At 37.2% G+C, this 25040-nt stretch overlaps 2 protein-coding genes across 9 annotated transcripts; both read right to left on the bottom strand.

Moving 5' to 3' along the window:
- Positions 1–201: 201 nt before the first annotated feature.
- On the bottom strand, positions 202–6893 carry LOC144714113 (dual specificity protein phosphatase-like protein). The gene is made up of 8 exons (XM_078588796.1): positions 6779–6893; positions 5047–5521; positions 4194–4246; positions 4054–4118; positions 3897–3975; positions 3320–3619; positions 1087–1267; positions 202–499 (listed from the first exon to the last, which is right to left on the bottom strand). Exons 2-7 carry the CDS (start codon positions 5484–5486, stop codon positions 1113–1115), a joined length of 1092 nt encoding a protein of 363 aa, XP_078444922.1. The 5' UTR covers positions 5487–5521; positions 6779–6893; the 3' UTR covers positions 202–499; positions 1087–1112.
- A 5804-nt stretch (positions 6894–12697) lies between these two features.
- On the bottom strand, positions 12698–15621 carry LOC144714572 (uncharacterized). 8 transcript variants are annotated; one of them, XM_078589342.1, is made up of 8 exons: positions 15487–15621; positions 15282–15355; positions 15135–15194; positions 14619–15058; positions 14347–14539; positions 13776–13880; positions 13074–13198; positions 12698–12993 (listed from the first exon to the last, which is right to left on the bottom strand). In XM_078589342.1, the coding sequence occupies exons 4-8, from the start codon at positions 14960–14962 to the stop codon at positions 12885–12887; spliced, it is 876 nt and encodes a 291-aa protein (XP_078445468.1). In that variant the 5' UTR covers positions 14963–15058; positions 15135–15194; positions 15282–15355; positions 15487–15621; the 3' UTR covers positions 12698–12884. The 8 variants fall into 8 exon arrangements, with proteins under 8 accessions (XP_078445468.1, XP_078445470.1, XP_078445471.1 ...); XM_078589344.1 differs by having other exon boundaries at positions 14619–14971; XM_078589345.1 differs by having other exon boundaries at positions 15282–15349; positions 15487–15573.
- Between the last annotated feature and the right edge of the window lie 9419 nt (positions 15622–25040).

The following is a 25040-nucleotide window of genomic DNA, read 5'->3' as shown; positions in this document are numbered from 1 at the left end:
AAGACAATTTTATTTATCTGTTCCCCTAAGAGTCTGAAATTTGGCATGTACAGTCCACTTGATTATTAATTTAACTTATGTCGGTACGAAGCGAGGGCAAACAGGCAGTAAGGTTTAAATTTAGACGGTTTCCCAAAGTCAAACAAATATAGAAGAATAGTTTTAATAAAAAATGCAATTTTAATTTGTTGGGCAGAGAAATTAATGGAGTTTAAGCAGTATTCATCCAATTGTCACCAAAAAAATAACAATAGAAACAAAAGGATGAACACGGAGGTTGATGATAGGATCATGGTTGGGATTCTAAAGGGAGGGCACCACTATTTAAAGGGAAATACAATAGAGTACCTGAAATACCCAGTAGAAGAGGTTGGGGATTGTATAAAAAATTCTCATTTTCTTCATATTTTTCCTCCACGGTTTACATTAATTCTCAATAATTTGGATGCAACCCTCCACCCTAGAGATTTTAAATAAATACCCCTGGTCAGGGGCATCCCTGCAACATTCAAAACAATGCTAATAAAGCTGGACATCGCGTTATATTAATAAACCTCCAAGAAAAAAGGAAAAATAACAGAGTAATAGGTGTGAGAAATAGCAAAGATAAAAAATAGTTTGCGAAATACAAAGTAAAATGGGGCAGAATTAAGAAATGGGTCATGGAAATAGCAAAAAATAAGAAGAATGGGTCGGAGAAATAGTAAAACACAGCATAAATGGGTTTAATGGTCTGACAAGTAGCAAAAATGAGAAGAAATAGGTCTGAGAAATAGTAAATATAGAAGAAATGGGTCCGAGAATTTGCAAATATAGAAGAAGTGGGTCTGAGAAATGGCAAATGAGAGAATAAATAGGACAGAGAAATAGAAAGAAAATGACGAGAAAGAGCCAACATAAGAGGATATGCATCTGAGAAACAGAAAAAAATAAGAAGATTGAGTCTGAAAAATAGCAAAAATGAGATGATAAGTGTCTGAAGATTATCAAAAATAAGACGAAAAGGGACCACTAAATAGAAAAAAAAAGAAAAAACAGGTCTCAGTAAACGAAGGAAATGAAAATTAAAGAGGAAATAGGTCTAACCTTGTCTAATTCAAGGAGATGAGCAATCAGATGGCGCTAATGTCGACTCGGTTCTTATGTATTTGAAAAGCAGGTGTGATCCAGCTGCCACAGCTGCACTGAATTCCAGACCAATTGAAGTAACCCAGCCGTGCATCACAGTGGATACAAGAGAGCTTCCCCTCCAGACCCCCTCCCTCTACTGCCAGTTTTACACCAAAAATGAACAAATCAAGAATTGCCCTTCCCATTGTTCCTATAACCCTATCTTAACAATAATCATATACTTAACGGGTTTTGCATAAAGGGTAACAGAGTTTTCATAGCCAAAAAATGGCCACCCAAGATCGATCATTAACGTGGATCAGAACGCAAATTATTCCTATTCAGAAAACCCTGATAAACGGAGCTTTGAATGAGTTTAATGGAATATCTTTTTAAGGAAACATAGTTTTTGCTGTCAGTTTTTTCAAAACAAAATCAGCCGCAACGATCGTAAACAATCATCGGAGTGCACGTTATTCCTATTCACAAGCCACTTTCACAGGTTTTGTATGGAAAAAAAAGCATCTTGGTCAATCATTTTTGTTGTTCCCACCCGAGTGCTCGTCATGGGCTGCACAAGGAGGTCCAAAATGGATCCGGCCTTCCACAGAGGTCACTCATCAGAATGGGTCAAGAACCTTGAACTTTGGAGTTCCAATTCTCAGGTCAAATAAAGAGGGCAGGTCGGGTGAGGTCGACTGTACATCAAGTCGACCAGCCATCCCAAACAGACCACCCGACCATTGGGTTGAAGTGAAGAACCCAACCTTCCTGAGTGGGCAGGTTAGAACTGTTGGATGTAAGCGGATGACGATCTTGGATGGACGGAAAGGCTGAACAGACTTCAGCTCAGTTATCCGTCCGGGGCATTTTGGTTCGTCTCATTCGTCATCCGTCCCCAGTCCGTCGTCAGTCCCGTTCCGTTATTTGTCCGTTACAGAAAACGGAACGGATAACGGAAGGATGGATGACGAAGTAAATCGAGATAGAGAGAGGGAGAGAGAGGGGGAGGGGGAGCTATGAGAGAGAGAGAGAGGAGGAGAGGGAACGATTGAGAGGAAGAGGAAGAGGGAGTGATCGAGAGAGAGAGAGAGAGGAAGAGGGAGTGATAAAGAGAGAGAAAGAGAGGGAGGGAGAAGGAGAGAGTGATCGAGAGAAAGAGAGAGAAGGAGAAGGATAGAGAACGATCGAGGGAGAGAGGAAGAGGGAGTGATCGAGAGAGAGAAAGAGAGGAAGGGAGAAGGAGAGGGTGATCGAGAGAAAGAGAGAGAGGGAGAAGGAGAGGGAACAATTGAGAGAGAGAGGAAGAGGGAGTGATTGAGAGAGAAAGAGGGAGAAGGAGAGGGAACGATTGAGAGAGAGAGAAAGAGGGAGTGATCGAGAGAGAGAGAGGGAGAAGGAGAGTGAACGATCGAGAGAGAGAGGGAGAGGGAGTGATCGAGAGAGAGAGAGGGAGAAGGAGAGGGAGCGATCAAGGGAGGAAGAGGGAGTGATCGAGAGAGAGAGAGGGAGAAGGAGAGATTGAGAGAAAGAGAGAGAGGGAGAGGGAGAGGGAGAGGGAGAGATCGAGAGAGAGGAGAAGGTGAGGGAACGATCGAGAGAGAGAAGGAGAAGGTGAGGGAATGATCGAGAGAGAGAGGAAGAGGAAGTGATCGAGAAAGAGGGAGAAGGAGACCGAACAATCGAGAGAGAGAGAGAGAGAGAGGGAGGAGAGGGAGGAGCGATCGAGAGAGAGAGGGAGAGGATGACAAAACATCCATTCAAATATTTCCATCACCACCGAAAATCATCTGTCCATTCTGTCATCCGTTTGTCATTTCCGTCATCTATCATCCGTTACAGATGACGGATGACTATTGACTAAAAGCTCTCTGTTCAGTCATCTGTCCGTCGTTCCGGACAATGACGGATGACGTTTTTTGAACGGACAGATGACGAAACGTCATCCATCCCCCAGCTCTAGGGCAGGTTAAGGGTCTGGGCTACTTTGAGTCAGGTCAGGGTTAGGGCCAACCTGCCCAAGATGGGAGGTTGTGGGTCAGGTCAGCCCAACTGACCAGTGGGTTGACTAAGCTGATTCGTCCAATACGACAGTTCAACGGATAGGTCAACTTTGGCGGCATCAATTAGTTGTCCCGACCTGACCAGGGTCGTGGAGAACACTAACTACCAAGTACAGGACTTGAACTGATCCAGGAAAGAGAGATACCTTCTGTCATCCACCGGAGAGGCTCGACAAATATGGAGGAACAGTCTGGCCCGGCGTGCCGGTTGAAGGGGTTGCCACTTCTCCTCTTTTGCCAAGTAAAGCAAGACTCGCCTTCTCCGGGAGTGTGGATGACTACATTGTCTTGCAGAGCTATGACTCTTCTGCATTTTTTGCAGCGGTAGATGGCAGCAGGGGAGGCCGGCTTGTGGGGAACTTCGGGAATGCGCTGCTGAGGAGGAAGGCCGGGGTCCGCGCCAAAAATGGAACTGTCAATCTTGTGACCGCGATTGTAGGAATCACCTAAAACATTGTCTGGTTTAGAAAGAGAGAGGGGGAAGGGAAGAAGAGCAAGAGAAAGAGAAGATGCTGAATTGTTACCAGAAAGATTTCATTTCCTGAGTAATAGGGATAAAGGGAGCAAGAAAACTCTGAATTATTGTCAAGAAATCGCAGGAACTGTTATATTTTCTGCTTTTTGCGCGATAATTTATATTTTACGAAATATAATGTCTTTCATAATTCATTTTTATGGGCGACTAGAAACCGTGAAACAAAAGAAGAAAAAGAAGGAACTCACCAAGCATCTTTAGACGAAAGCGCTTATAGGTTGGGCTGGAGAGGTCTACCTTGAAGCCCATTTCCTCGAACATTTTCAACTATAATCAGACAAAAAGATTAAGTATTCAGTATATTGGAGACAAAAATTGGTCACTTGCACTCTAATAATTACCAACCTGATCCATGAAGCCATCATTCGGACAAACAAATTCGCAGACTTGCACCAAGGATTCAAGAGCATCTGCTCCAAGAACAAAAGAGATAAATACGAGACGTCAAATGAATAATATCAGTCTTTCATTGAAATCCTCGTAACCTTCTAGAGATTTTCGCTCAGTTTTCATTAGATACGCTGTGACAATGGCAGCGCTGCAAAGGAACAAAAGAAGGAACTGTAAAATTGTTTAGTCCACCTCCATGAAACTTATCTGCATGCACGACAAAGTCTGGGAGTAAAAAGCAGAGCAAAAATATGAAAATGGAAAGATTTAAAGATACTGAAAATACTGCGAGGGAATTTATTCAGTTTGCCGGAACAAGAGAAATCATGCTCACTCAGAAATAAGTCTAGACGGAGGCACAAGAACAGAGTTAAGTGTAATAAATCTGAAGCAGAGATGTCTGACATGCACATCATTATGTTATATACCATACAGACAACTGCAGAGGAATCCATGAACCATGCGAAGAATGCATTCTAATCCGATACTATGAGAATGCAACAACTAATGCTCGTTGACGATGACGAGTTCTTCATCTACTAAGGATGATGACAAGTCATCCATGACAACATCATGATCTGTGGCCCAAATGACATAGATGAAATCAACATCTTCGTCCTAGTCCCAAACGAATGGTGAGTTGTCCTTGCCATTGTCCTCGTCATCTTAGCCACAGAAGAGTGATGAGACGTCCTCATCATTGTCATGGACACTGCCTTCAAATCATCATCATCGTCTGAAACAGCAAAATGGAGAGAGTAACGAGAGGACAGTGACTGGTGATTTTCATTCATCAACAAATTGCAGATGAGGGATAATGACAAAGTCATCATCATCAGATCGATAAAAACAAATAACAATGGGCGATCTGACTCATCGCTATCCGCATTGATCGTAAGCTCTAGTGACAGAGTCAAAAAATTAAAGACAAAAATCCAGATCATATACCTTCTTGACACACCCGCAAAGCAATGCACAAGAATTGACCCTTCTTTCCTGCTGCTATCAATGAAGTCAAGACAGACATCCAATCGATCCAGCAGGTTTTCATCTTCCATGTCCCTCAACGGCACAGCCAACCTGACAATCTTCATTCCCTGGCCAGCTCGCTCAAGCGTGTACACGAGCTTCCCTTCTGGAATTGCCTTCTTCGGAGAAATTTCGCCTTCATCGTCTGATCCAGATGGTGTTCCAGACTCTCCGGCAAAGACTTTGCGAATCTCTTGGCTTGGAATCAACATGCTTGCCTTCCAATCAGTGAAGAAAGAGATGGATGCCGAGCTTAAGAGTGAAAGCAAGTGAGTGATCTCTCCCACGCCTTTTGTAAGAACGTCTGCGGCATCATCAATCTTGCCGATGAATAGACCTTCCCTCACAAGATGCGGCATGTTATTTGATCTGATCAGCCGTCCTCTTGTTGCAACTGTACAATCAAGTCATTATGTAAAAATTATATACACCAAAGTATTGCTAGGAAAATCTACGAAAATATATTGAAGCTCGCCGAGATGAGGGATATTCAAGCAGAAAACAAAGAGGAAGACGGAGAAGAAGAAATTGATGATGATAATGAGATGTGTGATAGAGAATTGAATAATAAAAATTCTGAGGAAGAGCACGGGGAGAACAAAAGAATTGAATAATAGAGACTATCTACAAAAAAGGATTGCCAGGAAAAACAAAAAAATTGTTTAAAAAAGAGGTGAAGGACAATGAAGAAGAAAAAGAAGTAGACGATGATGATGATGATCATGATGATGATGGCGATGATCATACCAACATGTATGATAGTGAATTGAATTGGAGAAACTCTAACATAGAATCTTCTCCGATCTGCTCAACCACCCTAGCATTGAGATGACGGAATTATATACACTAAAGGATTACTAGGAAAACCTAAGAAGATCGATTAAAACTCATGGAGCTGAGGGACACCTAAGAACAAAAGGAAGAAGATGAAGATGACAATGATGATAATCATGATGATGAGGTGTAAGACAACAATTAAAAAGAGGAAATTCCAAGCGAGAACTACTTCTAACCGACCAACCGTCCTCGCTTCTGATACTTTCGATTCAATCATCGTTCACAAATTTTACACAGCAATCAATTGGTAGAACACCGGATAAGAAAGAAGAAGAAGATGATAATCATGATGATGGTGTATGACAGCGAATTTAAAGGTAGAAATCAAAAGCTATGACCTTGATCACTGACTGTTAACTTTTGAGAAGCTTGACGATCGTTGACGTGTACGAGAGCAATAAAAAAGCGGAAATTCCAAGCTAGAACTTACGTTCGATCCAATCGTCGTACACAAATTTTACACAGCAATCAAATTGCTATAACACCGGATAAGAAAGAAGAAGAAGATGATAATCATGATGATGGTGTATGACAGCGAATTTAAAGGTGGAAATCATAAGCTACGTCCTAGATCACTGAGTGTTAACTTTCGATAAGGATGACGATCGCTGAGGTGCATGAAAGCAACTAAAAAGTGAAAATTTCAAGCTTGAACCTACGTTCGATTCGATCGTTGTCCACAAATTTTACACAGCAATCAATTGTTTGAACACCGGATAAGAAAGAAGAAGAAGAAGATGATGATGATGATATGTATGACAACGAATTGAATGGTAGAAATCACAAGTTATGACCTTGATCGTTGAGGATTTACCTTCGAGAAGATTGATTGACGATCGATGAAGAAGGCCAAAAATTTCCCCCGCCGGCAGGGGGGAGTTCTTTAGGGCCAGTAACTCGCTAATATTTATAGATTTCTCAGTCTCTCTTGGGCTATAGTTACAACTATATAGGCCCGGCCCGGCCCACAGTTAAACCTCTCTCTACCTTTCTCTCTCTCTTTATACTTCTATCTCTCTCTATTTTCTCTCTCTATCCCTTTCTTTCTTTTTTTCTCTATCACTCTCTACTCATTTCTTTCTCTTTCTTTCCCTTTCTCTCGTCCTCTCTCACTCTATCCCTTTCTCTCTTTCCCTTTCTCACTTTATCTCTCTGTCTTCTCTCTCTCACTTTCTCTCTCTTTCACTGTCTCTCTCTCTCTCTCCCTTACTTTATATCTCTTCTTTTTCTCTTTCCTTTACTTTATATCTCTTCTTAATCATACTTCTCTCTATTTCCTTCTCTCTCCCTCTTTCCTTCTTAGTCATACTTTCTCTCTATTTCCTTCTCTCTCCCTCTTTCCTTCTCTCTCTCTTTCCTTCTTAGTCATACTTTCTCTCTCTTTTCTTCTCTCCCCTCTTTCCTTCTCTCTCTTTCCTTCTTAGTCATACTTTCTCTCTCTTTTCTTCTCTCCCCTCTTTCCTTCTGTCTCTCTTTCCTTTTTAGTCATACTTTCTCTCTCTTTTCTTCTCTCCCCTCTTTCCTTCTGTCTCTCTCTTTCCTTCTTAGTCATACTTTCTCTCTCTTTTCTTCTCTCCCCTCTTTCCTTCTGTCTCTCTTTCCTTCTTAGTCATACTTTCTCTCTCTTTTCTTCTCTCCCCTCTTTCCTTCTGTCTCTCTCTTTCCTTCTTAGTCATACTTTCTCTCTCTTTCCTTCTCTCTCTTTACTTCTTAGTCATACTTTCTCTCTCTTTCCTTCTCTCTCTCTCTTTCCTTCTTAGTCATGCTTTCTCTCTCTTTCCTTCTCTCTCTTTACTTCTTAGTCATACTTTCTCTCTTTCCTTCTCTCTCTTTCCTTCTCTCTCTCTCTTTACTTCTTAGCCATTTTTTCTCCCCTTCTTTCTCTCTTTCCTTCCTAGTCATACCATCTCTCTTTATTTCCTTCTCTTTCTTCCTTCATAGTCATATTTTCTCTCTCTTTCCATCTTAGTCATACTTTCTTTCTCTCCCTCTCCCTCTCTCTCTATCTTTCCTTCTCCCTCGCTTTATCTCTCTTTCCTTCTCTCTCTATCCCTCTCTCTCTCTGGCTTTCTTTAATTCCATTTCTTTCTCTCTCCCCTTCACCTTGATTCTAGTTCTCTCTCTCTCTCATCTCTATTTCTCTCTCTCCGGTTCCCTTTAATTCCTATTCTTTCTCTCTCTTTCTCATTCTTAAATTCCAATTCTTTTTCTCTCCCTATATGGTTCTATTCTATTCCAATTCCATCTCTCTACGGTTCCCTTAAATTCCAATTATTTCTCTCTCTCTGGTTCTCTTCGAACCTATTTTTTTGTGCCTCTCTCTCATTTTTTATTTCCCTCCCTTACTCTCTCTCATTCTCTCTAATTCTACTTCTTTCTTTGGTTCTTTTTCATTCTACTTATTTCTCACTCTCTCTCCCTCTCTTTATTTCCCTCCATTTCTCTCTCTCTCTCTGTCACATTCTCTTTATCTCCCTCTCTCTCTCTCTTCTCGCTCTTATGCTCTTTATATCCCTTCCTCTTCTCTCTCTCTATCTCTAGTTATCTCTCTCTCTGGTATCTCTCTCTTGTTATCTCCCCCTGGTTATCTCTCTCTCTCCCTCTATTCATCTCTCTCTCTGGTATCTCTCCCTCTATTCATCTCTCCCTGGTTATCTCTCTCTCTCCCTCTATTCATCTCTCTTTCCTTCTGGTTATCTCTCTCTCTCTGGTTATCTGTCTCTCTCTAGTTATCTCTCTCTCTGTGGTTATCTCTCTCTTCCTCTGGTTATCTCTCTCTCCTTCTGGTTATCTCTCTCTCCTTCTGGTTATATATATATACATATATCTGGTTATCTCTCTCTCTCTGATTACCTCTCTCTCTGGTTATCTCTCTCTAATCTCTCTGATTGCCTCTCTCTCTCTCTCTGGCTATATCTTATTCCATTTCTCTCTTATCTCTCTCTATATATATATCCCTCCTTTCTCCTTTCACTTTCTCTCCCTCTCAGACTCTTTCAAACTCTCTTGCTCTGTTCTCTCTCTGACTTTGAAGATCCAAATTCCAAGTGGCCTTCTCTTTCTATCTTTTTTATTAAATGGGCAGTGCAACTGTATCCCCTGAACGTAAATCTAATAATAAATACTATAAATAGAACATCTAGATAAATTATTCAACGATTTATGTAATTAGACATAAATACTTTTGGGTGATGAGGACATATGTGGATCACAGTGAAAGGTTAGACTTGGGCAAGATGTCTGTCCAACATTGGTGGGGCAGTGACTGCAACCCCAAAGGCATATTCTTGGCAAATATTCCACAACATGTACATAGATTCAATGGGGTTGATAGAGCCACATATGGGGGTTGCTAGATATAACGATTGACGGGTAGATAGATGAATGCATGGATTGACATATAGATAGAGAGATATATAAATGGATTAATGGAGAGATGAATAGATGGATAGATGGAAGGATAAATAGAAACAGAAGACTTGATAGGTGGATGTATATGGATATATACCAGGTACCAAGATAAATGGATAGACGGAGAGAAGATGGATGGATAGGTAGAAACATGAATGATTTGGTTGATTGATGTATATGGATATATACCAGATGCCAAGATAAATGGATTGGTAGAGAGAAGATTGATGGATAGATAGAAGCATGAAAGATTAGACTGATTGATGTATATGGATATATACCAGATACCAAGATAAATGGATAGACGGAGAGAAGATGGATGGATAGGTAGAAACATGAATGATTAGGTTGATTGATGTATATGGATATATACCAGATGCCAAGATAAATGGATTGGTAGAGAGAAGATTGATGGATAGATAGAAGCATGAAAGATTAGACTGATTGATGTATATGGATATATACCAGATACCAAGATAAATGGATAGACGGAGAGAAGATGGATGGATAGGTAGAAACATGAATGATTTGGTTGATTGATGTATATGGATATATACCAGATGCCAAGATAAATGGATTGGCAGAGAGAAGATGGATGGTTAGATAGAAACATGAAAGATCAGATTGGTTGATGTATATGGATATATACCTGATGCAAGAAAAATGGATAGACAAAGAGAAGATGGATGGATAGATAGAAACATGAAAGATTAGACTGATTTATGTGTATGGATATATACCAGATGCCAAGATAAATGGATTGACAGAGAGAAGATGGATGGATAGATAGAGACATGAAAGATTAGACTGATTTGTGTATGGATATATACCAGATGCCAAGATAAATGGTAGGGTTCGCCCGTCCCGATACCGGTACCGGATGCCGGTATCAGGATGGATACTGTATCGGATACCGGAAAGGCATTTTTTGGTATCCATTTTTTTCGACATCCAGATACCGGATATCAGTATTGGATATCGGTTGTTACAGTGCCGATATCCGATACCGATATCTGTCTCGATGTTGGCATCCGTCTCCGTCTCAACAGGGCAGATGAAGATATCGGATATCAGATGCGGACATCGAAAACCGATATCCGCATCAAATTATAATAAAAATGATTTTATTTATTAGATATCCCACATTTCGCATAGATAACGTGGGCGCGGGTGAACCGAAAGCGATTTCTATTTGGTCATACATCTCAACTATTATATACAGTTGCGGATTTTTAATTTTTTCCATATGGAATCCCTTTATCCCATATGAAAAGATATAGAAATTTTTGTTTCTATTTATTGGACGGTGTACTCATTAATTAAATAATTTATATTATAACGCTCTTAAAATATAGTGATAATAGGTATGAATATTATTTTAATATTAAATAATTTATCGGCCTCATTTAATTTATATAGAGAAAATTTTTTAATATCTTCCATGTGGGATAACAGGATTCAGAGTTTACATTAACTTTGAATCCTGTTATCCCATATGGAAGAAAAAAAATTTGCACACTATATATTAATGGGCATCGATCATAAATAGAAACCATACAATGCGTTTAAAACTAACAGGTAGAATGTGAAATATAGTTTTTTTTGTCGGTTGATACCGGTTCCGATTCCGGATACCAGTTCCAATATCCGGATATCGAAAACCGATATCCAGCATCCGGTATCCGTCTCTGAAATCCAGATATCGGAAAACCGATATCCGGTATCCGATACCCTATTCGTCCTCACCCCCCCGATATCCGTTACCAATATCCGTCTAACCCCTTCTAGACGGATATGGACCGATATCCGATATCCGACACTATCCCATTTTTCCCCGGATATCGGACATCGGTTGTCCGATACCGGATGACGGACGGATATCGGTTGGGCAAACACTAATAAATGGATATAAAGAAGGATGGAAGGATAGATAGAAACAGAAAAGATTAGATAGATGGATGTATATAGGGGATACTAAGATAAATGAATAGGTAGAAACGATGGAAAGATAGATGTAAACATAAAAGATTAGACAAATTTATGTATGTTATTATTTTAATATTGTTATTAATCAGAGGTGGTGAATGTGGGGGATGATGAAATCTACTAACATAATAAAGGAAGATAATAAGATAGTGGAAAAGGTATTTTAGAATTTAAGTAAGATTTACAAGTAACAAGCCAGAGAGAGGGATAGAGTATTAGAGATAATATTCTTTAGTAGATAATATCTTTGGTGTTATTATTTTTAATTGATTGATAGGTTATATGAGTGATAAGAGATCTATATATAATAATTAAAGGAAGATTAAGATTTAGAGAGAAATTGTATATGTGTATTTTATTATTAATAAAATATAAGAGGAAGAATATAGAAATAGATACTAAGATAAATGGATAGACAAAATGGATGGAAGAATAGAAATATAAAAGATTATATAGATGTATGTAAATGGATTTGTACCATATACACAGATAAATGGATATACATAAAGGATGGAAGAATAGAAATATAAAAGATTATATAGATGTATGTAAATGGATTTGTACCATATACACAGATAAATGGATATACATAAAGGATGGAAGAATAGAAATATCAAAGATTAGATAGATGTATGTAAATGGATTTGTACCATATATACAGATAAATGGATAGACATAAAGGATGGAAGAATATAAATATAAAAGATTAGATAGATGTAATTGGATATTTACCATATACAAAGATAAATGGATAGACAGAAAGGATGAAAGCATAGTACAGTAAAAGATTAGATTGATGGATGTGAACCAGATACTGAGATAAATGGATAGACAGAAAGAAGAATGGAATTATAGAAACAGGAAAGATTAGATAGACAGAAATACCAGATAGATAAATGGATAGACAGAAAGAATGATGGAAGGATAGGTAGAAAAAATATTAGATAGATGGATGGAAATGGATAAATTACAGATATTAAGAGTTTTGGATAGGCAGAAAGAAGGTTAGAAAGTTAAATGATTAGATAGGTGGATGTATATGGATATAAAGCAGATACCTAGAAAAATGGATAGACAGAGAGATGGATTGGGAGAAAGTAATATGTACCTAGATCAACACTAAGATATAGGTTTAAATATGTAGATATATACCTAGATCAATACTAGGATATATGAATAGTCAGATGGCTGGAGGGACTGTTAAACCAACTGATAGTTTGGTGGATAGAGAAATGAATGGATATTTAGGCAAAAAGATAGGCAAATATAGATAGATGATGGACAGGTGGGGTGCTAGATAGAAAGACAGATTAAACAAGGAGAGAGATAAATCAAATTAGATAGAAAACTATACTATGCCTACCTTCTATATATACCTCATCTCAAAATATCTTGACAAAATGTTTGTAAACTAAGGTGTATTTCCCAGAAATACTGAGAAATACGCCCAGCCTACGCCTATTATACCAAACATTCAATCTTAGCGCCTTACATTAAAAAGACGCTTTTGTTTAATATTTGACTTACCATTTCCTTTCATGTGTAGGATAAACAAGATTGGTGAACATCATGCTGGCAATGGCCCTGTCAATTGCGTTTGTCTCTCTCTCTTTAGATCCTGTGTCGCGGCTCCTGCACAATTTTACCCATGCCAAGATGGTCAATATATAGTTACAAGACAGACTCATAGATCATACAATCAATAATCTCACCGTTTTTTGTGATTGGAGGGCGAGAAATTTTGACGATGATGATCATGTTGAAAATGATGATGATTTGATGTTGTGGCGAGGCGGTACAAAGCATCCCGGATGCAGATCCTCAGTTTCATATCCATCTGCAAAGATTAATGACAAAGGAGTACAAGTGGGTCACATCAAACCTTAAACTCGAAACCCTAAAATTTATAAATATGAATAAACCCTTAACCCAAAACCGTAAACTCAAAACCCTAAATTTTATTAACACGGATAAACCATCAACCCAAAACCCTAAACTCGAAACCCTAAAATTTATTAACACGAATAAACCATCAACCCAAAACCCTAAACTCGAAACCCTAAAATGTATTGACACAAATAAACCATCAACCCAAAACCCTAAACTCGGAACCCTAAAATTTATTAACATGACTAAACCATCAACCCAAAACCCTAAACTCGAAACCCTAAAATGTAGTAACACGAATAAACCATCAACCCAAAACCCTAAACTCAAAACCCTAAATTTTATTAAACTGAACGACCCTCAACCCAAAACCCTAAAATCGAAAACCTAAAATTTATTAAACTGAACAAACCCCAATTCAAAGCCCTAAATGCTAAATAAAACCCTAAACTTTAAGCTCTCAACCCTGAACCCAAATTCCTGATCATAAACCCTAAAGCCTTGTAGTTTTATGGATTTGAACTAACCTGAGACAACACCTGTTCAAGATCCTGAAGAATGGTGGCTTGCAAAGCCGAGCCTTCTTCAGATGGGCTCGGTTCAGCAAGAGTCGAAGCTGATCTCGGCAAACCCTGATTAATCGTTGCACCAGGAGAATTGTCCCATCAAAAATAAGGCCAAATAACACAGAATCCTAAGATGCCCAAGTTATGATATGATAATTTAGAACGGATTCGATAACTTTAAATGAATCGGGATACATCAATCCATCAAAAATTACGCTGAATCACAAGAAAAAAACTGATTTTCAAATTTTTGTATGAGCATACCCTCTTTAAAAGGAGTTCAAACGCATCAAGAGGATTGACCCATGAAAGTAAAGACGGAATCACATAAAAAACGATTTCCAAGTTTTTTTTGTTCATTTACAGCTGGGTTTATCGAGGAATTCAAATGCAAAAGGAGGGAATTATTTCTCAGAGCCGTGGAAAATCAATTATTTCGAGAAAAAAAACAGAATTATGCGATCAGGATTGCATTCTTCTCTACTACTGTACACCAGGCAAAAAAAAAACAGACCAAAGATAGGGAATTTACCGTAGTTGAATCAAGCGTTTCTCGCAAAGCCTGAGTGTACCGTCTTTCTGGGCAAGCCCGGCTCTCGTCAATTGAGGCATTATTCAAGAAATAAGCATTTGGATCACAGAACATTGCTGAGGAAAGATCCCCATCCGAAGAATCAGACGGCTTCTCCAGATAAAGAAGGGTTTCTCCAGTAAACCCAGAATCCCTGCAAAGAACAAGTCTGATTAGATTAATTAACTAACCAAGGAACAGTAATTAAAATTACCAATCGAGAAAATAATTACCAGAAATCTATTCTCTCCAAGCTGCCCTGCAAAGGGTGGTCTGGCAGATCAGAGAACAAGAGATCTTCGTGCGAGCTTTGCTCTTCAGATCCTTTTGTATCATTGGGACGAGACGCTGGCTTGTAATCTTTACACGAGTTCTTGGTTTCGAAGCTCGAAGCAGTGTTATCATCTCCCTTCATGGATTTTGTGAAGAATTTTTCAGAGCTATCGTCTCTTCCCATTTCCCAATCGAACCAGCTTTTAGAGGACGGAGATCCATCTTCAGCATACAATCTATCAGAAGATTGTGAAAGATTGGGCACGGCGATGCTATCATCCTCTCTTCCAAAGCACCAGTCCATATTCCTAGTCTGAAATTAGCAGCAGATTTCATTGGATCGTTCATCTCAAGAAATCCGAACCCTAGAAGCATTATTCGTAACCCTAGATGCCTTTCCCTTCAACACCACCAAATCAAAATCCCAATATTAGAAATTTAAGCTTGGGTTCATGAAAAAACTCATATTTCCATACCAGATGAAGATTTCTCCTCAGCAGATTGAGGAGATGCGAGCAAATACCAAATCTGCGAATCTAAGATAAACAAAAGCGCCCCGTACGCTAGTCATCCGAACAAGGATGAACATGCAAGGTATTTTTTGGAGAAAATTTTCAGAAAACCTTTTCAGAGGCGCGGCGAAAATTCCATTAACAGATAATTCAGGAATATCTTCGTCGCCGAGCACCATCTGTTTCTGCCAAACAGGAGAAAAACGAAGCCAAGAAGGGGAAGGGAAGAGGAAGAAAAAAATCATAGAGATAATCAATCATCATCCAGAATCATTATCAACAAACAATCAGAAAAAAAACCCAGATGAGAACTCACCTTTTTCGATCAATCTGCGATGTTTGATTTCGAGTAGAACTTCTTCTCGATCGTCTCCTAAGTAATCTGCGCCTCAAATTTCCCCGAACACGCTTGGCAAGTTCTTGTGGACGGGGAAGAAGAAGGCCCTAGAAGGCCAGAACTAGAGGCCAGGAACGATCCTACGATCCGAATCAGCAATCTGATTGGTCCACGTGTCACACGCCCTTATCCTGGCTCGCGGAACTCGTACACTCCACCGTCAACGGTCAAGATCTGACTTTAAAAACTGATCCTGACCGTCCGTTTTAAGGAACTGGTTAGCGTAGGGACTTGCGAAGGCTCGATTCAACTCTCCGAGAAATTTCGTAGTTATCCTGGGGATTATTAAGGTCGTGGGGGTACGCACGTGCGAGTTGGTCTATTTTGATTGGTCCACGTGGCCATTGGCCCGGATTTGTCCTGTACTGCAGCAGCCACTGATTTGATAAACGGCCTCAGGTGAGTTTTTGGAGAACTTTAGAGCTCATCCTTTATATTTGGAAAGTAGTATGATCGCGAGCAGGATAGGGTTTGCCTGTCCAGGGTGCCATAATATATATATATATATATATATATATACACACCAAATGTCGAATTGGGTATATGGCTGATTAGTGTTCGCAGATCCCAAGCCCGAAGTCGGGACGGATGCTGAAGCAGATATCGGAAGTGGGTTATCTTTTATCCGTCATGACTGATATCCAGATGTCGGATGAAGCTATCAGATATCGATTGATACATGATCGATATTTGGAAAGTAGTAAGATCGTGAGTAGGGTAGGGTTTGCCTGTCCAGGATGCCAATGTATATATATATATTTCAGACCAGATGTCGAATTGGGTATCGGGCTGATTATTGTTCTCAGATCCCATGCCCGATATCGGAATGGATGCTGAAGCGGATATGGGAAATGGGCTATCTTTTATCCGTCTTGATCGATATCCAGATGTCGGATGACAATATTGGATATCGATTGATACATGAACGATATTTGGAAAGTAGTAAGATCGCGAGTAGGGTGGGGTTTGCCTGTCCAGGATGCCAATGTGTGTGTGTGTGTAGATATATATCAAAGCATTTTGTCACTTACTATGCCCTTCGTCATCTCTGGGAGCCTAGGTATCCACCATAAGCCTTTCCTCGTTTGAACCTCGCCATTAACATTAAGGCTATGCCATCTTAAGGTGCTGCTAAACGGAAGGATCTTATCAATGTCCATGAATCATAAATCATAACATAAATCGAACTGCCGAATCGTCAAAATTGCGTGCTATCATAGTTTCGGCTAAGTTTACGGGCTGCAGATAAGCGGACTCGAATTGCTGACATCTGCCACAGGATAAACCACCGCCTATCAGGCCTCCCCAAGTGATTCTACAATAGAGGCCAACGATAGACAATAACCCCCCCCCTTCCTGAACACAGCTTACAACTTTCATCGTACTGTGCTCTCCAAAGAGTAACTCTTCTCAAAATATCACTATATATACATATATATCAGACAAAATATCAAATTGGTTACCGGGCTGATTAGTGTTTGCAGATCCGATGCCCAATATTGGGATGGATGCTATAGGGGATATCGGAAATGCGCTATCTTTTTATCTGTCTTGACCAATATCCGGATGTTGGATGACGCTATCGGATATCACTTGATACAATACATATATCTGATACTGTTATTCGTCCCATTGTCGGCATTCGTCTTCGTCTCAAGAGTTGGAAGATGATATTAGATATCAGTGTCGGATATTGGTTTTTTTAATATCCTAAAAATAAATAGAAATATATTTTAAATCATTGATAAATGAGTAGCTAAGCTATAGGGGCTATATTCAGAGTGTGTTTGAGCATTTAGTATATTTTTAAAGGTTTTCAATCAACATTTTGTACTTAGTCTAGCCCAGTCCAATCTGGGCCCAATAGCACAAACAAAGGGGCACAAAATGTGTCTGACATATGAATAAGTCAGGGTGGGCAGTGCGCATGAGAGAATATTTGCTCATTTTTAAACCAGTATTTGAATATCGGACAATGTGATCCAGATATACCCGGATAGTCATTTTTTGTACAGATCTTGTTATATGATATCCTGCTATCAGATTTTGATATTAGATATTGGATTAGATACCCGGTACATGCGGAGGCCCACGATATATGTCTTGATATCCAGTATCTGAAACCACCAAGATTTTTTCCAAATATCTGATATTGATTGTCCAATACCGAATTGTGGACATATATCGGATGGCCAAACACTAGGACTAATATCCACCATAACCGACATCCTTTTATGAGATGTGTACATATGATATATGATGCTAGAATACACATAAATGATATTGATATAAGTCATGTTATCAACACTCAGTTACATCTTGAGGTTTGGATTCCGGATATCAAACATGAACATCTGATTTTCCAATTTCTGACACAACCATTAGACCATGGTGAGGGATTTATCTTGGATTGTAGAATTTTTAGCGTTGCTAGCAGCTACTGATTTGATAAACAGCCTTTTGTGTCATGTAAGAATCTTGTTAACATGTGGACCCAAGAAAGCTTTGGTGAATTCTTGGAGAACTTTAGTGTTCATCCTTCACATTAAAATTGTGAGGTAGTATTTGCATGTCCTGAGTGTCAATATCAGATGATAACACCATTATAAATATCAAATTGGGTATCGTACTGATTCAGACACAATTGACGCCCCTATATCATATCCAAACATCATAAATTTATGGCTACAGTACTGACATCTGATGTCTGATATCAATATTGCTCTGGATATCGGCATCTAACCACGTCTGGAGTTTTGGACGCCAATCTGTCTTTATCCTTTACGAATATTTTGTTGTCTCTCTGTGTGAGAATCTCATCAACCACATGAAGGGTAAAATTAAGAAGAAATGGAAAAACACTGAATTGGAATGTGACAAAATGATGAGTAATATCCATCTCCACAGGAAATGGTGATCATGAATTAAGTAATATTTAAGTGATAATGGAGCTGGGGATGGGTGATACATGAAAGGTATGAGGTTGAGGGAAATGTTGAGGTGAGAGGGTGACAGTTAATATTTCCAGATATTATGAATATAATATGAAATATGGAATATCTAGGTTTATGGATCTAAAGAGAGAATAAGAAATAAAGATATGAAGAGTGGAGTGTAGTAATGTTGAAGGGATGAGAATAGGGATAGAGATAGATGGATATGTTTATGTTTATAAATAGCTGGATATGATTTGATAGATAATAGGGATAGGAAGTGGAGAATATTTTGAATGTGATTCAATGGAAGAAATGAACGGATATGAGTGAGGTAGTGGACCATGGAAAAGGAAAAAATGTAGGGCAAGGAAACAAACCTTATGCCATTTTACTCAACAAAGACCACTGCAGTTTTTAGACAAAGGCGAGATCCTCTTCCTTTCTGTTGCTTCTTAAAAAAATCCAATAGTATCAAAACGCCTTAATAGATCTCTGACTCACCTTTTTCGCTTAGCTTAGAAATGTAAGGATCAAGTTCAAAGATAGTTTTTTTGTGCATCCCTTACAGATGATGTAGTATGGACAGATTGAAGGGATAAGGACAAAGCTGCACCCAAAAATTAGGTTCAAGAAGATTTCTAGACCATCAGATAATAAGGTTTGAAGTTCGCAAAATTTGATCTCTCTCTCTCTATTTATCTCTCTCTCCCCCCCCCCCCCCCAGCCAATTTTTCCACTGCATCATTTCAATATTTCATACCCTCATTTTACCTAAAGATGCCACCTCGTTATTGAATTTGATTTTTGGGTCATCCTTGTTCTGTTTATCATGGTCAGACATGTTACATTGTATCAAGACACTTCTAAGGCATATAATGTAGGACATGGTGATACATTTTGAGAATGACATGAGATTTTTTCTCTTAGAAAATAAAAATTAATCATGTATCAACACCTCTCTGAAGCATTCAAGTCATTTATTGCAAAGAAAATTGGAAAATTTAACTGCCATGACATTTTTTATGTGTTTATTGCATATGTTATGATTTTAATGTCATATTTTTCTCATCACACTGCATTTATTATGAACCCGTGATTGGTACGTTAGGGCTTTGTGATTTATGATGTTATAATGTCACCTTTTAAGATAACTAGTGCAGCTAATTATTGACAAAATTCAATAATTGGTCGAATAAAATCAGATGGTGACAAGTGACACGGCACAATTAAAACAAAAGGCCATATAAAATAAAATATCAACTTAGAAAAAATGGTTTATGTCTTAGAATTTTAAGATTTATGATTTAAATTTATAAAAATCCATAAAATAAATTATAACATAAAATTTTACTTGTTTAAAAATATGATATCATAAAGTTCCATAGAATACCTCAGAAATCCTTTAAAAGATGGTTTAATCATTTTAATATCTAGACACTTTGATGCATTTTAAAAATGACACTTAAATACATATCTGGGCACTCTAATAAATACCTGGATACTTTAATACATTTAAACATGAAAAATCTCATGACATGATATTAATGTAATAATTAGGATATTGGAAAAAACACACACTTAAAATTAACTTCGTGATTTCATTTATCCTGGATGTGTCTTGTATCATATTCCTATTGTAATATATCTTTATATTATTCTGTCTCTTTATCATACTCACTGGGAAGGTACGCAATAGAGATGAAATTTTGAAATGAAGAATCCTCCAAAAATAAACCAACTTTCAAGATTTCAGATCCTCTTCTTTATGTTCTAATTTAATTATACACTCCAATTTAAACGACAATGATTGATATTGCAACAATCAATAGATGCCAATTTATCTCATGTTTCTTGCTTGCCCTAGGAATTAAATTTATTAAGATTTTTTTATTCTCATTTCAAAGTTATTTTTTTGTTATGTTCATTGATGCCACGCTCATTAGAGTTACTTTCACACTGATTTTCAATTAGTTTTACCATACCCAATGTATGCATGGTTTGAGGTTTATCTTTATTATGCTTTTGCCTTAATGAATTAATATTGGCAAATTTGGTGTACGCTTCATATTATTGTAAAGTTAATTTCTTAGGCAAAAAAATTATTAATGTTTAGGGTCACTCATATATGTCTAGTGGTGAGTGATAAAACACATTTTTAGTAGCTTAATCTGACCATATTTACATGTTTATTTGCATTAAAATGATTATATGTGTGTGTTATCAAGCTTAAAATGATTAAATCTATATTTAGAATGATATTTTGAATTATATGCATCTTTATGTATGTATGGATTTTTCTGAGAACATGTTCTGAAAGAAAATGAGTTTTGAGTTGAAAGATGATTTTTCCTGAATTTTTGACTTTAAACTCATAAAGATATGATTTTTCTAGGTTAAAATACATACAGTTTTATAATTTTTGGAATTTTATTTAATTTAATATGAATTTTAAAATATTATTTTAAGCTTTTTTCCGAAATGCCACATGTTGTCATTCGAAAGTGAAGTTTTGAAGGTCCATCTAGGTTGTTCTTGGTGTCTCTATAGCTCAGAGATGGTCAACAAAGAAGTGGGGAGGTTGATCTACATAAGGAAGATGTCTTGATTTTGGCGGAACATAGGGATCTAAGGTTAGCCTCTTGCCTTACATTGATCACTCTTCAACACATTTAGGTTGCTCATTCGTCGTCGTCATCCATCACCTCCAGCCATCACCATCCCTATCTAATATACATTACCATACACTTCATGTGTCACCAATGTTGTCACGATCCCTTCTCGTCCTTCCACTCTCTTATATTACATTAAACCCTAAAGTAATAAACATTAAATCATTCAACACTAAATAAGTTTTTTTAATGACAACATTTCCATTGATATGAACATGATAGTACATTGTTTTATAGTGCCCTCATGTCATGTTCCTTTCCCTCTCTGCCTGGATAACTCTTATGTTGGATTTGCATCTTCCCCCGTCCCTTCCTTATTCTTTATGTTACCTATGGGTAGAGGAGTTTATCTGGTATGATTTTTAACTGTTGATTTTCCATCTTATTCGCATTTTGCTCATAACTCTGATTCCTCCTCTATCCCTGGTATGACAGCTTATCTTGAAACATCTACTTGATATTGGGTATCCTCATTTGCTTCATACTACGGATGCCTCTTGATGTAATGACCTCTTTGCCCGGATATCTCTTAAGTTGGCTTTGATTCTTCATCCCTCTCTTCTCATTCACTTTGCGTTTTAAAGATAGTACGGGTGTCCCTTCACATTCTTTATGTCATCTTCAAGTAGAGACAGAAATCTGCATCAAAATCACCAAATTGTGAAATGGAGAGATAATCTTAAGCAGATGTGAATAAAAGGTTTCACAATACTAAATCAACTATTTCTTATTATTAGCTCTAATATCATATTACTCATTTCATTTTGTTATAATAACATAAATAGATTTCATCATCCTACGTATTCACTAGAATTTGTATAAAATACTTATACAAATTTTATTTTTAAAATAGTCTCTCATTTACATATTATTTATAATTATTTCTATTTTTTCTCTACTCCACCTATCATCTCAATTCCCACCTTAATTCCCATATCAATGATAACCAAGTATTGGACTGCATTCCACATCAAAGCTGATTGGTCAGTGGTCATCGTCCTTGTTAGCTATCAGCTAGTCACGCCCTAGCAAAAAGAAGCCAAATTACAAAAAATGGTTATTTTTAGTATTTCCATCTGATCTTCCTTAAGAAAATATAATGATTGATATTATTTTGTTTCGCAGATAGATTAGCACGTTATCATGTAGGCTTTGGGCCAAGTCAGTTTGAATCCGAGTCATTCTTCGTCTCTTTATTCTTGGATGTGACAGCTTGTTGGGCTCCAATCCATCTTTATTTTTTTGTCCGGCCAGCCAGTGGTAAACTAGAAAGAAACAAAAAATCTCAAATACCATATCAGAACTTTTGAAACATTAAATGCATTTTGAATTTTAAATGTCCATCCCTCCAGACACATGCCGGCTCCACCTTGATAATGGCTCTCTGCTGGGGGCTTACCCGACCCATTTTGATCCACTGTTAGGCCCCACTAGGACCTTGTCTTTCCACTGTCCACATAGGTCTTACTTTTGCGTGCTGGCGCTTACTTGAGTGTCGGCTGCACTAGCCATCGCTTGTGGCTGTAAACCAAGTTTTGTCTTTCTCTCTATCTATTTTAATGTATATTTTTTATCAAAATATACATGATTTCATGATATAAAACAATGGATGTGTAAAGCATTGTATAAATCAATCAAAATTTAGAATAATGAAATATAATTTTAACACAGTGGACTAATTAATGCATGAAATGTACTATCATATAAAAATCAAGATAACCATGGTGATGAAAATGATAATTATATCTAGATGATAATGCAAAAGTACCCCTAAAATTTTTATGATTGCATGCATAAATTTGGATTGGTCAGGCATCTTGTTCTCTCCATTTCATGGGCCAAACGAGATTTTGCATGAGCAAATCCCTCAAGTTATCGTAATCAGGATCAAAATCCAAAGGGACCTTTTTTACACGTATGGGGGGTTCTATTTATAAATCCAATATGGTGGATGCATAGAGGGGAGAAAGGTGGAACTACCCTCAAACTTAAAATTTTAAATATTTTTATCCTGAAACTCCTTGACCGTTAGACATCATCGTTTCAATTCGAGCAATATGAGCCATCTGATTTTCTCCCTCAGATTTTTATGGTCGATGCAAGCATGGCACATAATTCTAGGAGTTGAAGAAGTAAATTTTTTTTAAAAAATATTTAAACAAATTCAAATATATATTTTATAACTTATAAAATTATGCTTTTTATGAATTTAATGTTATAAATTTTTGTAAACATACCCAAAAAAGGATAATATTAATCTATAATTTTAATAACCCTCACAAATTTAAATTAATTTAAATTTATATTTATGACTTAAAAAAATATATTTTATTAATGAAATTTATGTCAGAACATACCGTACAATTTACAAAAATTGGAACTTCCATTCTAAAACATGTAATAAAACATTTTAATCCTTAATAAAATGGATTTATGTAAATTTCAATGAGAATAACACATGAAATACATGAAATTAGTATGAAAAATAACATGATATTTGTGGTTATCATAGACAGTCAAAACCTCTTGAGGAACTCCATGCGATGCCACATGAAAGGATGATTTGACTTAGTGTTTTGAGGGGCCACAACCTGTGAGAGACAAACTATCTAATCACAAGTTTTGTGTGTTCGACGTATTTTCATAGAGGATCATAAAAAATATAACATTTAAGGAGCTATTACTATACGTGACATAGGATGATTTAGAGACTCCTACTATGAAGTTCATAACAGTTGCATAGTAGTGATGCATGACAGTAGTGGAGGATATGAAGCAAATATGGGTTGATGTCAAGTGAGTGTCGACCACTGCAGATGAGTAGACCATGGAGAATGGTACTAACATGTTAGAAATTGGCACCTATTTGGTGGACACAAGGTGGACTACTTGATAATCTCAAGAATTTAGTTTTAATTCTTTGTTGGTAATTGAGATTATTAAATAAATATATAAACCTTTACTTGGTATTTTTTAGCTAGTGATGTGAATGGAGTGTTTCCGCAGGTAACGATCATTAAGGACTTAATATTCTTAGTAGTGTGATTATCAAGATGATAAGAGATAATTCTTAATGTGAAGTCAAATGATGAGAAAATAATAGAAGATATAGTGATACCAAATCAAGGAGAGTATATATTGATAATTCAAATTTTAAATGAACAAGTGAAAGTGGGAATGAAATAAGAATGATGAGAGGCATGGCGGGAATAGGGTAGAGAATGCATTGGATACAATAATGAGCGAGCAAGTGAAGTACGATGATGGTAAAACAAGATCAAGTGGACATATGGAGAGGCAACCATGGAGAAATGTGATTGTGGAATCGAATTAGGCCATTGATGATGTCGAGTGATAAGCGTAAAAATGCACGTAAATATGTCGTTGATTTGGCGTTAGACTTATACAATAGAATTTATAATTTCCCTTAATCACTAAATATAGAATATAAAGTAAGCAAGGGGTCGAACCACAGGGAGGCAACAAATAAGAATTTTTATCCAATTTTTACAATTAATAAACCTTAATTATACTTAATGATGTTTTTAATTAATCAAAATCAAGTAAAAACTTAATTTTGATTTTAAATATTTCGGTCAAAAAGCTCAAGATAAAATTATTTCAATTATAAGATTAGATTAATTCGGATTATTAATTTCCCAATTATTATAAAATTTTAAGAGAATTTTTATGAGATAAAATTGTGAATTTAATAATCAAGAAAGGGATTTCTAAATTGGACTTCAAGATGAATGAATTTTCGAATCAAACTTTTTTTTTAGGTCTCTTATATATTTAATTAAATTTCCAAACAATAAAAATTTAAATCTAGAGAGAGAAACTAGACAAATTAACCTAGAGAGAGAAA

Source organism: Wolffia australiana, chromosome 17, assembly GCF_029677425.1.
Source record: "Wolffia australiana isolate 7733 chromosome 17, ASM2967742v1".
NCBI lineage: Eukaryota > Viridiplantae > Streptophyta > Magnoliopsida > Alismatales > Araceae > Wolffia > Wolffia australiana.
Note: the sequence above shows the minus strand (reverse complement) of the source record. Positions and strands in the feature narration are given on the sequence as shown.

Bases quoted from the DNA above. Each gene is read 5' to 3' on its own strand.
- LOC144714113 (XM_078588796.1), bottom strand. From the start codon at position 5,486: ATGCCGCATCTTGTGAGGGAAGGTCTATTCATCGGCAAGATTGATGAT. The intron at 4,247-5,046 runs GTATATGATCTG...GTTCCTTTGCAG, and splicing joins TTTGCGGGTGTGTCAAGAAG to CGCTGCCATTGTCACAGCGT. The intron at 1,268-3,319 runs GTATCTCTCTTT...TAAAACTGGCAG, and splicing joins TCTCCGGTGGATGACAGAAG to TAGAGGGAGGGGGTCTGGAG.
- LOC144714572 (XM_078589339.1), bottom strand. From the start codon at position 14,962: ATGGACTGGTGCTTTGGAAGAGAGGATGATAGCATCGCCGTGCCCAAT. The intron at 14,540-14,618 runs GTAATTATTTTC...TGTTCTTTGCAG, and splicing joins TTGGAGAGAATAGATTTCTG to GGATTCTGGGTTTACTGGAG. The intron at 13,881-14,346 runs GTAAATTCCCTA...ACGATTAATCAG, and splicing joins AAACGCTTGATTCAACTACG to GGTTTGCCGAGATCAGCTTC.